Source organism: Colias philodice, chromosome 9, assembly GCF_061535455.1.
Source record: "Colias philodice isolate Cphi_HAF_F1 chromosome 9, ilColPhil1 Martin Lab GWU primary, whole genome shotgun sequence".
Lineage (NCBI taxonomy): Eukaryota > Metazoa > Arthropoda > Insecta > Lepidoptera > Pieridae > Colias > Colias philodice.
The window spans coordinates 4017822-4033329 of NC_143094.1; the positions used below are offsets into that span (position 1 = coordinate 4017822).

Consider the following 15508-nt stretch of genomic DNA (forward strand, 5'->3'; position numbering starts at 1 on the left):
AACATTTCCAACAAAGATATATTTGCAATCGTGGGGTTATCCTCGCTATTTACTTACAAGGAATTATCAAAACAAAATCGTTACTTTCAAATTAACGTTACTTTCAAATCTCTTTTAGCACAAAAAACATAATTTTACTAAATTATGCATGAAGAAAATGCATTTAACCACTCTATATAAATATCATTTTCGGACGCCAACAGCGCGCCCGATGCGCGCCGGCAGCGCGCCCGAGGCGCGCCGGCAGCGCGCCCGAGGCGCGCCGCGCCGCTTGTATATGTCCCGCGCCTAACTCACAAACGTACAACTTTATTCAGTAATGTAATAATCGTAATGAAATTAATAATTATGTTTTAGGCATTATTGCTCGCTCTACTTAAGGGGCCCTTGTTCAAAATGTATGTTTCTAAATCATGGTTTTTGGATATAAATCATCATATTTAAAATCCTAAAAAAATATATAGCACAGATAAACGTTTGATCTAGTGACTTTTTTGGATAAAAACACAATATTAAACATTTAACTCGATCAAAAAAAAATCAGAAGTAACATCGATTTTGAAAGCATAATCAGTTTTATGAGAATTAGGGGAACGCTATGTTTATGAAAATTTTACATTTCATTTACTAATCAGGTTTTACAGGGAAATTTTTGGATAGATTTATAATTTAGCCCTTATTTTTTTCTATATAAAATATAATACGTAAAATGCGACTCGCGCGCACCACGTCAGTGCCGCCAGAGTCCAGCCGGACGTCATCGAAGGAGGACCTGTGCTAGTTTTGCTCCCGACCACGTTGTAGTCGCCGCTCGCGTATTAGAACCGAGCGGCGAGTAAAACGGCGAGCACGTCACGGTATAAATAAATCAGTAGTTTGATTTTGTTTGTTATCCTAGGATTATTGTTGTAAATATAAATTAACTTCTTATTCTATTAAACGAGCAATATTTGCATATTAATATATTTGTTTGTAAATACAGTGTGGAAATTTTCGATGGGCCCTGGGTGAAAGTACTAGAAATACTGGAGATAGCAAATTTCCTTTATTTTTAAAAAGAAATAGAACTGCATTCAAAGATTTTCAAAAATTCATTTTCTTCGACCGGGAATCGAAAGAACTATAAAATCCGTTGCGTAGTTTCAAAGATTTAAGCGTACAAAGGGACATAGAGACATAGGGACAGTGAAACCGACTTTGTTTTATACTATGTAGTGATTTAAAAAAATTACCTTGTAAAATGTTTTAAAAATTACCTTGTTGTAAAATAGTCACACTTTTTTAAGTTGGTTGAATACACTAACATACTTATTACATACTTACAGTGCGACACAAAAGAGATGAAAATAAATGAGGGCGCCACCGTCGCTCATATAGCAACACTGATACTGCGACGCAAGCGATCTTGATACTATAGAATAAAAATCCAAAAATCTATATAATATAATCTAAAATAAATACCGCGATTTAAACCGTTATAATTGTTTCATTGTAGCAATAGTGTAAATTTAAGACAAAAATACATTAGTATTTTAATTGACCTACCTAGGTCAAATTTTACTTAAATGTATTTGGAATTAGTTATTTTATAAAAATCGGTCAAGTGTTTAGACTGCAGAGGCGCATATAGAATCAAACATACAAACAAACAAGCATACATGCAGCTCAAACACATTACCCTCTTTCTGGGTCCGTCGGGTAGAAAAAAACAAGGCGATTTGAAAACCACATATTTTTATTTTTTTTGTAGATAAATTTTGTACATTAATATAATTCATCAAAATCTAAATATTCTACTCCTTCAAAGGACTGATCATCACTCTGTTTCGAAGTACTGGCAAGAGGGTACGGGGCATCTTCAGTATCTGTAAATATGATACAGTAAATATGATTTTTTTTCTTATGGTTTGATTGATTAATAGATAGATAGCTGTATGAAAACAGTTATCACTATACTATGTAGTAAAATCTAAACTAGGTACTTTATTTGAGGCTGGTTGGATTGGATATAACTTCTTGACTCAAATTGTGCTGGTCGCACTATAAAAACTAGTTTTTGTTTACATACAAATAACCTCAAATTAAATTGCGAAAACGTAATAATCGCCATACATACATACATTAAACACTCGTCACTAATGGAATATTCTATTTTACGTAGTACTGAGCAAAAATAAATGGAATCTCACCGGTATATTCTGCTGTACGTTTGTAAACGTTTTCCAAATCAGTCAATAAATTTCCAGCTTGAAATTCGGACAAACACCGAATAAAAACTTTATACACCACATCACGGACACCGCTACGTTTAACCTTTTTCATGATGTCTCCTTTTTTATTTAAATTTCTTGTTCTAAATAACAATTTTATCTCAATAATTCTCCACTTCACGAAAAAAACAACAAATTTTTATTCAACTTGACAGCTACATTGCCAATTCAGGGTTGCCAGGTAATGAAAAACGAATTAGTTCCAAAATAATTAATTTCATCTCTTTTATGTCGTACTATATATTCAATTACATATTATTTTGCCTTTTTTATTTGTTTTACTTTTAATTATTATTACCAATATTTTCAGAAGAAAATAAATTAATGTATCCAGAACGAGAGTTTAATTTTAAACTTTAAATGTATGTATAAAATAGACCAATAAACCAGAAGCGTTCTTTATGTTGAGATGATGTTGATTCTACAATAAAAATGTTAGATTCCATGATATTTTTATTTCTAAGAGCAAATATTTTTACGAGAAATTAACAATAAATTATCTTTTATATTGTTTCTATCGATTTGAATAATAAAGTAAAATTTGAAAAAGGAATGTTACCTTTCAGAAAAATTTGCTATCCCTGTATTTCAAGTACTTTCCATTCAGGGCACATCGAAAACTTCCACACTGTATATATACAAACAAATATATAAAAATGCAAATATTGCTCGTTTAATGGTATAGGATAAGTAGTAAATTTATTTATCAAATACATTCCTACGATAGCAAATAAAATCGAACTACTGATTTATTTATACTGTGGCGTATTCGCCCGCCTTCATAGGTCACCGGAGTTCATGCCGCGCCGGCTCCTGCGCAACGCGGGCGCGAGCCGTCTCGCAGTGCCTAAAATGCCTAAACTTTCAGTATAATGGGCTCTTAAAGGGCCTTTCATTTGACGGAGATTATAAACTAATTACAAGGATTACCAGTAAATGCTAGTTCTTTATTTATGTATTTCGAAAAATGTTTTCACCAGTTATTACCAGTTATTACAGAATAAGATTTTCAACTTTGGGTTCAAGTACCTTATCACAGAAAGTTTAAAATATTACAGCGATCGAAATGAGCCCAATACGCACCATTCCGTAAGAAGTAAGACGAGATATACAGTGGCCGTGTAGCGGTTACCGCATATTACAAAACAACTGATATTAACACACGCAAGGGAATACAATACTGCATAATTTAGTTCAATGTTCGACCGTCTAGACGATGTGTGGATTATTTATAGTTCTTTATTAGAAGATTGTGAAATATGGAATTAAATGGCCATCTTTTGTGTTAAACGATCCAGTAAGGCGAAGACCATTAAATGTATTTAGTCTAATTACATTATAATTTGTTGAGAGTTGACTAGAATTATGCAAATGTTATGTGTACAGCGCTTTTGTACACCATTACATTTCATATTCATTCAGATTAAGATAAGAAAATAAAAATTAATTTGATATTCAAATAATGTAGCATAACATTTGACACTGTTTACTGATTATTATACCCATGTATTGCATTATCATTCAAAATGAAGAAGTAAGAATGGAGTAATTACTATTGTTAGTTTACACTATATAATTATAGACATTATTAGTTACGGTAAAGATTGTCGCGACCTTTATGAGAGTGTTCTGTTTATCTTTCAAGTTAATTTATAAAAGCGACAACATTTGTAACAGGCATTTATAAACGACTAACAATATAAGTTTTAATTGTCACTCCGAACAAAGCGAAAATGAACACAGAGCGAGCAGCCTCGCGAGGCAACTAAATACCGACGGCTAAAATGCGTACCGTGCCTTGCCGTCATGTTCCTCGGCTAAACCACGTCCAGACTGACGAAGCTGCTTCGCGCAGTACCTAATTGCTTCGCGAAGCTGCTCGCTCTGTGTGGATCCGCCTTGTGAAATTTCATAAGAAGAGGCTTATTTCCCAGCTTATACACAGGGTAATTTAATTCTGGAAAAGTAATGTTTCCGTAGGATGTTTTCAACCTTTTTCACCGCAAGTATTTAGCACGCAGCTAGAAACTACTTTCATAAATATGACATTGCCATGATTCGTGATGATCTTTTATAGACAAAAAATAATTAATTAATATCGAGATAAGAATTTTAATTCAACAATTAGTAACGCTATGAATAAAGTGTTTCTATGTTAGATAAAAATTGATATTTGTTGGATAGACTATGAAGTTTTCATTGTAATTATTGCAAATTGCTATAGGTGTTATAGTAATTTCCCGTTATGTAATATGTGAGTTTGTATGTTGATGCAGCATTATCAGTGTTTTTGGTAAACGATATACTGATTTAATTATCGGCAGTTACAGTATTGACATCATTATTAAATTCTGCTATGACTAATTATTTACACCACCTATGATCGGTAATCAATAATTAGCACACGTAAAAGATAAAAAATTAAGTATCCATATACTGCATTATTTATTATATCTGCTGGAATATGTTTACTATGATTTATTATTATGATAATGTTCATTAAAATTCAATAGCTCTAGTTGTGCAGTATACCGATTGCGTTACTCTTAACGCAGTTACCCATGTGTTACCGTAGTTCAAGGGCATTGCTACAATAATTAGTTACATATTTAAATATGTACGTAATTCCTCACTTTCTCTTCTTAGTTCTTACGTTTTGTCACAAAAGGTTTATATTATTTCAATTAATACAAATAAAAAACCATCAAGAATAAAAACGCTTTTACATTACCTCTATGAATAAATATAACGCTCACTTACCGCTTTCTGCTTTGGCAATGATCAAGCAACGAGCTCTTAGTAATTAATGTCATGCTATGAAATAAAATTGAGTAAGCATTTACATAGAAGACGTATTCTAATTCATAATTAAACATTTTGTGAATACTGTAGACGCGATTTCTTTTGTTATTATGTGTGTATTTTTGGAGAAAATTTGTTCGCTTGTAAGATGAACTACGTTGCGAACGTCGTAAATTTCTCTCTGAGATTCGCTAATTAAAAGAATATTTGTAATACACATAATTTAATAGAATATGTAGTACTTGTAGTTGTAACACTTTACTTTATTAGTCCGGAAAGTAACTTTGCAAGTTGCCATTTGAGGTGCGTAATGCAGTCTCGTGGCATTTGCAGACTTTCCGCATTCTATGAGCACAAGCACCTAGATCTTGGAAATTCTTCTAAAATTGATATCATTCGAAATTTAAATAACAAATTAAAATTTTACAAGATTTCCTAAATTGAAGATGTTCAAATCTGTCGTTAATTTTTTTATCTTTCTACATAAATAATGTTGTGGATACACAATTTTATAGCCAATTTATACTAAGAAACTTGAGATATTTTTAGCTTCACTTAGTGAGAACTTTGATAGACTCTGTCTAAAGAGATAGTTAATTAATATAATAGATTTATATACTAAGAAGTAAGAAACTTATGATATTTTTAGCTTCACTTAGTAAGAACTTTGATAGACTCTGTCTTTTAGTTAATTAATATTATTGATAAGCGGCTATCGGCTTCCTACGACAACAGTTTGTGAAATATCTCAAATCAAATTCCATTGAATTTGGTTTTATTGTTTATTAGAAAATTATGAACAGTTTTATAAGGCACGAATGGGTCATTTGAACTTGAAAAGTGCGTGGGTTCGCATAAGGACGGACGGTCACTTGTAAGTTGTAACTGCCATTATAGGTACGTGCAGCGAATTCATTTCCAAGGCAAATCTTATAATCTCAACTACGAAAGTAAAGTTTAAAGTTAAATCGTGATGTTTTATATGTGAATAATTTATCGATTTGTTTTATAATCGAGACTCGTAACTGATGACGGATCGCAGATGCGGTCAGATTACGTGATGTGTCGATAGGACACGCCCGTAGAAAGAACGTTAACGGTTCATTGAAATCGAAAGAGTTGAAGCGAATGGTTCGCGGGAGTCCGTAGAACAGGTTTGAGGCGACACATCCCGAATGCTTGGCGCTCGGCTAGCCGCGAGCTTACCGCGCGGCGCACGGCGCAGTGCTCAGCCGGCCGCTTATGTGCGTGCGCGTGCGCATTGACTATATGCTTTGTGTCGCGGCCATAGTACGCCGCGAAAACACCTGCGGCGAACTCTTATGACTTAACTCCAAGAAGTGAATATTTCGTAAGGACGTTCGATGTTCCCTAGTGTCGATTAAAGTGAACGTGTGCTGTAGCATGTTAATTGTGGAATAACTTTTTGTAGCCATAGACATGGCTAGTTTCGAGGACCTCGCCTTCGACTGGTCGACGCTGTGTCAAGAGTGTCCTGAATGCTGGACAGCTTCAGGTTAGTGACCTTGCATTCCGTATGATAAGCGATTACCGGAGCCAATTTTTTTTGTTCAACTTTTAGCAGTTAATTTGAATTTTATCATGATTAATATTTACAAGATACCCGTAATTTCACGATGCGTCTTCATTATTTACTCTTTCATCACAATATATCATATGATTATTAGAGCGAAGTTACTCGAACACAATCTTAATTTCAACACGAAAGTGTTCAACTGATTAGATTGCTTTTCACACATACCATGCTTAGCCGCATACTTCCGCAGAGGCTATAAGCTAATTATAATTATTTCCTTACTAGTGCTAGAAATATAAAGGTAAATAAGTTGAATAACATATATACAACGATAAATAACGAACCGAGATCTTGTCAATCAAAGTATCGGCAATGATTGAAATATTGAATTGTTTAAACTACCCGCAAATACCGCTAAGAACAGATGCGTAGGTATAAAATTAATTAAAGTGTGTATGTTAATGATGTATCTATGTTATATAAAATACAATTTCTATTCACATACTGATTAAATGACGCCCATAGCCAAATCATTAAAAATTTCATTTAAAATTTAAATTTTTGGAATCAATAATTTCACTTATTAGGTACATTCATCACTCGTGTGTGTAAATAATGTATTCAAATTATTCACTAGTTTCGATAAAATGGACTTTTCACTTTTATGCCCCAAATGAATTAACAATGTAAAATATGTACTATGAAATTTCTAAATTTTGACTAATTAATTTTTTAAATTTTGTTGAAAATTTTTTGTCTATGTTAAGTAATTTAGTCATTAATAACCATGTATTTTTTTCAATTTTTTTAGTATAAAATACCAATGTTTTTGTTTGGATTTCTACGTTTCAATGGTTCGTAAGCTAAGTTAGGCCGGTGTCCTCAATTCAGATAAAAGTATCTCATATTTAATGAAAAAAAAAATTTACTTCAATAAATTATTACTTTTTTCATTCAATAATCTATTGGTTAGAATCCTTGTTTTCTTTGCCTTTCAATCTTTGAATTTTAGATGTGTTTTGTTGGTCATTTTTTTATAACAGCAACTGATTAACACCTAATGAAGACCTGCCCGAAATTTTCTATTCATTCAATTTTATGACATGATGGATTCTTCGTGTATTATATGTAACATATATTTCATAGAATAATTTATTATCGAGGTACCATACGAACCAAGTCCAGAGCTGAAGCTTTATACATTTACAGGAAGGTATACCATAACGGCATATTAACTGAAGAATCGAATTAAATGCAATCTTTTTGTTTGAAAGAACAGTTGAATAGTTGTCAGTAGAATGTGATCGGTGTGTTGCAAGCACAGTTAGACGACGCTTCTTTTAACGTATGTTTGGGTCAAGGTGTCTAATTCAGTGGGAAAAAACCTCTATACCAAATAAGAAAATAGAATGGCAATTATAAATTATATGGCATTAACTAGAGAAGTATAAAGAAATCGATAAAAATCATCCTACACTCATCTACTTGATTTAAGATTTAACATTAAAGTCTCAGAGGAATAAAATTATTGCTCTGAGATTAAAGTGGTATCCATAAAATATTAAAGAAAAACTATTTTTTAATCTGTATCGGTATGCTATTTAAATTGGAACCAATCAAGGCACATCCAGGTTATGCCCAATCGTTGAATTATACGGGTCGAATTGAGAACGCTATCAATTTTAATGTCCCGTAAAAATATATGTACAAAATGATTTATATGTGTAAGCAATATATTATACTACGTATAAAATTATTGATATTGTAAGTAATATGAGTACTTACAAGTTATAAGTATGAAAGTTTTTATCGATGGTTTTTATGATAAGTGCCAATTCTGCGCAATACTGAGTAACCTTAGTCCTTATACATAATTTAATATGTAATTTTATATAAAGGTTTATTTAAAAATGTAAGTGTTACCTATTTTTTCCGCATGTTAAATTGAATCTAAATTATTTTAATGTGTCTATAAATAATAAGTCCGTTAATAATAATTTATGGATGGTAGGTATATAATAACGAATTGACATAAATTAAAAAAAGAAGTTTATTAGATAAACAATTGACACATGCATTTCCCAACTTTCTTCGAAAAGAAATTCTACGATAATAGAATATTATTGGTTACGTGATGCTATAGTTATGTACGTAATAGCCAGACGAAGACATTTTTGTATGTATGCAATATTTACATTCCTTTTGTCACATTTAAATAAATTGTTTGAAATTGTATTATAAAGTATAATTTAAAGTAGGCAGTAATTGTTTCCGAATTATGTATAAAGCAAATACTTATGAAAATATATAATTATACAAAAGTACTTTCATGACATCAATACCTACAGTAATATTTTTTTATATACCTAATTTAAAGAAATAAGATGTATTTAAATCGGAAACACTTTTTTAACTTTTTTGGCTTAACAATATCATTAAAGTTTCAATGGAAAGTATTAAAAACCACTTAACATTTAATTATATCTCTCACATGTGAGTAATTTTCCTCCATTTCTTACATAATGAAGAAAGGCGTGATAGCTCTCGTTTCTATTTCAAAAATTTAAAATCCGACTCAATTAGAGACGGCGTCATTTGATAGTATTTCGTTTAGTAATTGAGGCCTATAATTGTTCACACGGTTATTTCACGATTTTTGTTAAATTGGTGTTATGTTATTGACCCTAAGAACGTGAATAAAGTATGTTCTAATATAGTATGTATTTACTATTTACTCTGTATATATCAAGAAATCACACTCGCTTCACGCTTCGAATACGCCACTTAGGACACGCTAAATTACAAACATTGCATAGCGTCTTAGAAAATAGTGACGACCTTGTTAGTTGTTAAGTTGTTAGTAGGTGGAGATTGGCGATGAATGTTTTTAATTCATTATAAATGTTATTATTGAATTATTTACATGTAAAATCATTAGAAATATTTGTTTAATTTGGCAAAAGAAAATGGATTATGTACTTATCCATATTTTTCCTGTCTGTTTCGTTTCAAAAAATGTTTCAGGATACGAGATTCAGAGCTTCGAAACAGTTTTTTTTTCCAATTAATGTTTTGCTAGATTTTTTCGTATCTTATATCTTCATCTACGAGAAGAGCAATCAGGCTTTCACCTCTTCATAGACTATGGTGCTATTTAGGTCAAAGCTTCGAGTTTTGCGTCTTAGCTTGGTGCATTTAAAAGTAGGAATAGTTTACCAATGGTCATGAAAAATGATTACCTATATAGTTCTGAAATAATTTCATATTACTTTAAATTATTTGGTGAAACAGTGAGATGAGCTTTTAAAAACAATTTAACAATATTTTCCTGACATTAATTAAAAAGAGAGGAGCTTTCAAATTAAAAATTTACTTGTGAGTTGTGCACCTATGTAAAAGTTTGTTGTAGAAATTTTTGTCTAATGTATTTATGTTGTGACCATTTTAAAAGCTCCGTTATCTCAGCAAGTTAAGTTACAAGTAAAGCTAGTTCAGTAAAACATCAATGTCATGCTGAGTTTAAAAGTTGCCCCAAGTACATTTGTTACAAACGACATTCCACGCTGTAGGTGCACGCTTAATCCAGTGTTTTGAAACTTATGAATGAGAACGACCTACTTGGTAACGTGCAATTTAAATATGGTGTCACTGTTGTAATCATGAATATTGTAATTAACTGGATCATCTTACTAAATTACTAAATTGTCTTTAAGATTTTATCAGCACAAAACTTCTTAATTGTAGTACCTAATAAGTTTCATCGTGCAGAACTTAAATGCGTATAGACTTATACAAATATTTGAAGCCACAATTGACTAACTCAACAATATACATTATATATTCCTTGGTGACTCCATCCTTCACTTGAATGTTGAGTCTTGAGGCATAGCGGTTAACGGTGATGTCACTGTATTATTTCATATTTATATTTGCTTATAGGGACATAAATTGAAAATATGAATACATTAGCTACCTGCTAATAAACAAAACAAATGAAGTATGTATGTAACAAATTTTTAGGTTCCAAAAGAACTGCAAAAATTATGATATTTCGATTTTTCAATAACATTCATTAAATTTTGCATTTAACAAAACTACTTAACAATGTTTTTATCACCCTTGATGAAGGAATAGTTAATTTGCAATTATCTTAAAATCATCAAAACTACTTAATAAGTACATAGATGATATCTGTAATCCGGCATGACCATTGTCCATGTTAACTGCCCAAACTCCAAAGTTCCAACAACAATCAGGTTAATAGGCATTCTAAGTATTCGACAGGCATGTAGTCTATGTCATCGTGAAGCTGAAAGGGACGCAGTGTGTCACCAGAATACCAATTAGACTGAGTATAGCAAACAACCGTTAAAGCATCCGAATTCTCGACCTCCGTAACACCCATGCAGTCCATTGATGAACCATTTGGCATACTTTAACGTAAACTGTAAAGTAACACAGTCACATTTAACTGTTCGAAATGAATAACTTGAAAAAGTAGTCACTTTTCCACTTGTAGAGGTAATTCAGAAGATAACAATTGATATTTAAATTTAATAATGTCTAAGCGTTCAAGTTGAAAGTATAGATATGTAATCTTGATGGTGTTATTAGGTAAGTTTTGTCCCTATGGTTACTTTAGCATCAAGCGTCAGCAGAAGCCCTCCCTCACAGTGTCAAACCAGATACATGGTAATAACAACGCTGAATCTCCGAGACATGTATTTACAAACACAATTTCCATATATTCTCATGTCTAGATAATGACGCACATAGCAGGGTTCACAGCTCGGACATGCATTACACATGAATAAAACGTACCTTGTCTCTAATGACTGTTTTCACATCGCTTCCAAGGGGTTACGTTTCCTGGTTGTGAGTGACAGAGTGGCTTCGGCTTCTTGCAACTCTACCTACATGTAATTTGCAGCGAGACACCGCCCCAATATGAACGGTTCTAGAGATTAAGTGTGAGATTTGCATATTTCCCCTTACGAGTACTTTGATAAGCCTAATTAAATAGGAATGCAATAGACTCTTAACCGTTCTCCTTGGACAAATTCCGTTATATCGTCGCGTGTGTTACACTGTTAGTTTCAAGCTGTTTTGATGTTATCTCACGAGAAATGAGCTTTTAAGGACAGAATTGCAAGTAATTTGGACAACTGCTTGGGCGATAAACCCGATATTTATTAGCGAGCAATTGTTAGTCGCTGCTGGATTATCAGGGCAGTACAATATTATATTAAAGTCACATATCTAGATGTTGTTGGGTCTAATATCAACTATCTAGTAGTTAACGCACTACCGATAAAACCAGGAAGTCACGAGTGTGATCCCAGTTAATAAAGAATAAATATTTATGGGCAGTGTCGAGTAGAGATCAGAATATTCAGAATGAATATGTGGAATGTGTATTATACGTATATTTTATTTAAGTTTTAAATCTAAGAAGAATTATATAAGCAATAAATTACCTTAATATTTATGTGGTGCTTGTGTAAGTGGATATAGATGTACAGAGTTTCTCGTTTTTTAATATTTAATGAACAGATCTGACTCGGCTTCATGCATCGCTGAATTCTATGTTTTGTTTCTTCACACTCGAATAGCTATATTATGTTACGTAAATAACTGGAATTTGATATTTTATTTTGCAATATTTGACTTTTGTGCATTCGAGAATTTCAAGAGCGTGGCTTTGAGTATTGAATTCGATACTTTCTGTGTATTTAAAAAATTAAGTTTATTTATTTTTATTCGTCATGGTGTGGACATTGTGAATATTGTTCAAAATTTTGAATTTTCCTCATACATGGTTTGATTATTTTTATTTAATGAATTGTGAACAATGATAACGTCCGGTAGCGTTTATCAATTTTAATATTAAGTATTTTTTCTTTCTAAACAAGGATTGATTTATTTCATGACAACAAATATTGTATTCGACAATTCAAACATGGCACCCCACTTTTCCAACCGATTACTGAAACTACCCGCACGCGTTGCAAGATCTACCTCCTATTTTCCTGATAAAATTATACATATTATCAACGCAGGTACCGAGACAAGCATAAAATATTGCACTTATATTAATATTCATGTAACACTTAAGAAGGACGTTGACCGGACGTGTTCTGGATGCTGAGACGAGTCAAGCGAGGAAGTGAAATAGATAACACGACGGACTGGTTTGTAAATAACGACAATACGCGTAAACATAGTACTCAATGTATTGCTATCGTGTGTAGGTACTGGTAGTTACACGCAATGAAGTCATTTGAGTAAATACTATTACAGGTGGAATTGAATTTTAAAACGTGTCTGACTTATCTCACGAAATATTATTTGAACAAACACTAGCCATGTTTCACGTGCGACCTGGCGACTGCGTGAACGTCTCATACATTTTGATTCCCTATAACTTCGTTTTTATGATTTTATAGTTTAAATTTTTATTAGTTGTTACGTGTGGGTGTGACTAAAAACGCTAACGAGTTAACGATATATTAATCATCTATGCTTTTAATGATTTTCTCGATTAGACTGTAGACATTAAATAAATTAAAGAGGTTTTACTGAACTCTAACGATAATTCCAGCTCGATGGAGCGAAATATGCAAGAATATGAATTATAATGCACAGACATCACGATCGAACAATATTTTGTATGATTTCGCAAGTAAACGTGAATCTTCTGCGTGAATCATAGTGTTCACGTTTGCTCTGATATAATTTAATTGCATTTTTGGACACGATATTTAAAGATACGCTTACAACTGTTTGAGCAATTACCATTTGCATTATAAGTAGGTAATAAGATCATGAAGCTTTAATTCAAGTTCTTTCAGTCATTCAGTTTTGCGTTTGCACTAGCCTTTATGAGAGTCGTCCTTAGCCCTGAAACCTAAAAAGGCAAAAAAAAAAATCAATTAATTCATTTTGGCGCGGATAGTTCCGAATAAATTAGAATAGAAAAGAGATCGTAAAGTATGTTTATAAAATTACATGTATTTCAGAAAATTATTAACTTTTATTCCTTTCATGTTTAGGACAAACTTTGACGGTCTGGTGCAAATGATTCCCACTGCAATCTCTTTAATTGTTACGCGTAGTAAATCTGCACAGGATATTAGGATGCTGCAATACGATCCTGTGTGTCATGGGAGTAAACCGGGAGCGTGGGCCATCAACCGTATCCATATGAGAAATGGCGAGTGCAGTGTCAACGAACTGTACTGATCTGCATTGTTTAGTGGTTAAGGTGTGGGTGTTTAATTATATTATGAGCATAATTTTTATTCTTTGTTTAATGTTCTCACCGTTCATTGAGAAAGGCGTAAAAGTTAAGCAAAGATGTTTATAGAGCCTTAACTTAACCTTAAACGGACCTTGGCAAAAATTTGAAATTTTAACATTTCTCTCAGCAAATAGTTACTAAATGACTAAATGAGCAGTGATAATATTATATTGGTGATGTTCACTTGCATTGTTTAATAAGCGTTGCTTCAATAGGTAATTACTTTTATGTTAATTACCTAGTTAGATTATTGAGTGATTTTTGTAGTAATTTAGTTTAATATACCGTGTAGTAAATGGATGTGCAATGCATATTACATATTAATTTCTGCCTTCCCGGACTCGAACAGTAACGCTTCTTTAATGTTTTTGCGTAAATAAATATATCTATAGTTTATTCTCCTACCCTAAATAATCTAATTATTGATAAATAATACGAAGATGACCTTAGTAGATCACAAATTATAAACACTACATTGAGATACATTTTAAGCCACTTGGCCTGTTCAACAATAATTTTTGCCCTTCTGAGAAAATCTGATAACGATATTGTTATTAAAAAAGGTCTTGAGAAAACATACATTACTTAATTGTAATCCGTTAGTTCACATACGAAATGAAACCGAGGCAAATACTATGTATGTAAAAACAAACTTTAGATGTAGGTAATTGAATATTTCCATAAGATCAGCTGCAGCGGCGTTAGCTAGCAGTGCGCATATTTTATCACGTGTCTACAATCTACATAATATAGTAGATGAAATTATTTATACTGTTAAAAAGAATTCGTAGGAACAAGGGATCATCTGTTTTATTCAGGAAGAGTTAGTGAATTTTCGATAGATTTATTACTTCTTCCTACAAAGATGTATGGCCTCTTGCCGCGACAAAATATGGTCCTTTTGTATGTACACTGACTATCTTTATTACTGTGACAAATCCCATATTAATTAAACTATGCTGTCATTCTTATTCATGGTCATAGAATGCTAAACAAGTTGTGAACCGGACTTCAAGTATTCTTTACAATTCACCGCCATCTTGTCAACATAGAATCACCGGATGATCGTTCTTCTTACCCATTAATCACATCCATTAGTGAAAACTGCAGTTTTATAGAAAGTAAAATAAAATTAAATATAATACCTGTATGTGTATGACTTGAAAATATACGAATAACGAAATATCTTAGCGACCCACTTTGTCTATGACAGATGCGATGGCCGGTTACCACTTTGAACTCTGAAATTCAAACGGTTTAAACAACCGGTTCTTGTTAACCCATAAGTTTTAAAACCCTAACATGAACTGTATTTATTTAAATTGGTTTTTCCAGTCTTTGAAAACGACAAAATATAGAAGAGGCGGATTTACACAGAGCCAGAAGCCTTACGAAGCATTTTCCGCGCGAATCTGCTCGCTCTATGTGGATGATTTAATTTCTATGACATCATGATATCTCGAGCTAAGTTATAGTTCAATAAGTAACAGTTAGGGCGGGGGCACACGATGCGTTGCGGCGGCGGTGCGGCGCCGGAGCGGTGTCGCTGCGTCGTCTTACATAGAAATATCTGTGGCATGTCACACGATGCGCTCCGGC

At 32.6% G+C, this 15508-nt stretch overlaps 1 protein-coding gene and 1 long non-coding RNA gene across 2 annotated transcripts in view; one reads left to right on the plus strand and one right to left on the minus strand.

The window, feature by feature from the left end:
- Nucleotides 1-1717: 1717 nt before the first annotated feature.
- Nucleotides 1718-2518, minus strand: LOC149485745 (uncharacterized). The gene is made up of 2 exons (XR_016316067.1): nucleotides 2190-2518; nucleotides 1718-1865 (listed from the first exon to the last, which is right to left on the minus strand). It is a non-coding gene; the product is annotated as an uncharacterized LOC149485745 (long non-coding RNA).
- Nucleotides 2519-6211: 3693 nt separating this feature from the next.
- The window catches only part of Cen (cerebellar degeneration-related protein 2-like), a 69837-nt gene continuing 60540 nt past the window's right edge, over nucleotides 6212-15508 (plus strand). Inside the window, exon 1 of the mRNA XM_089699028.1 lies at nucleotides 6212-6588. Coding sequence (XP_089555154.1) covers nucleotides 6513-6588 — 76 coding nt within the window. The 5' untranslated portion in view covers nucleotides 6212-6512. The remainder of the gene's footprint in view (nucleotides 6589-15508) is intronic.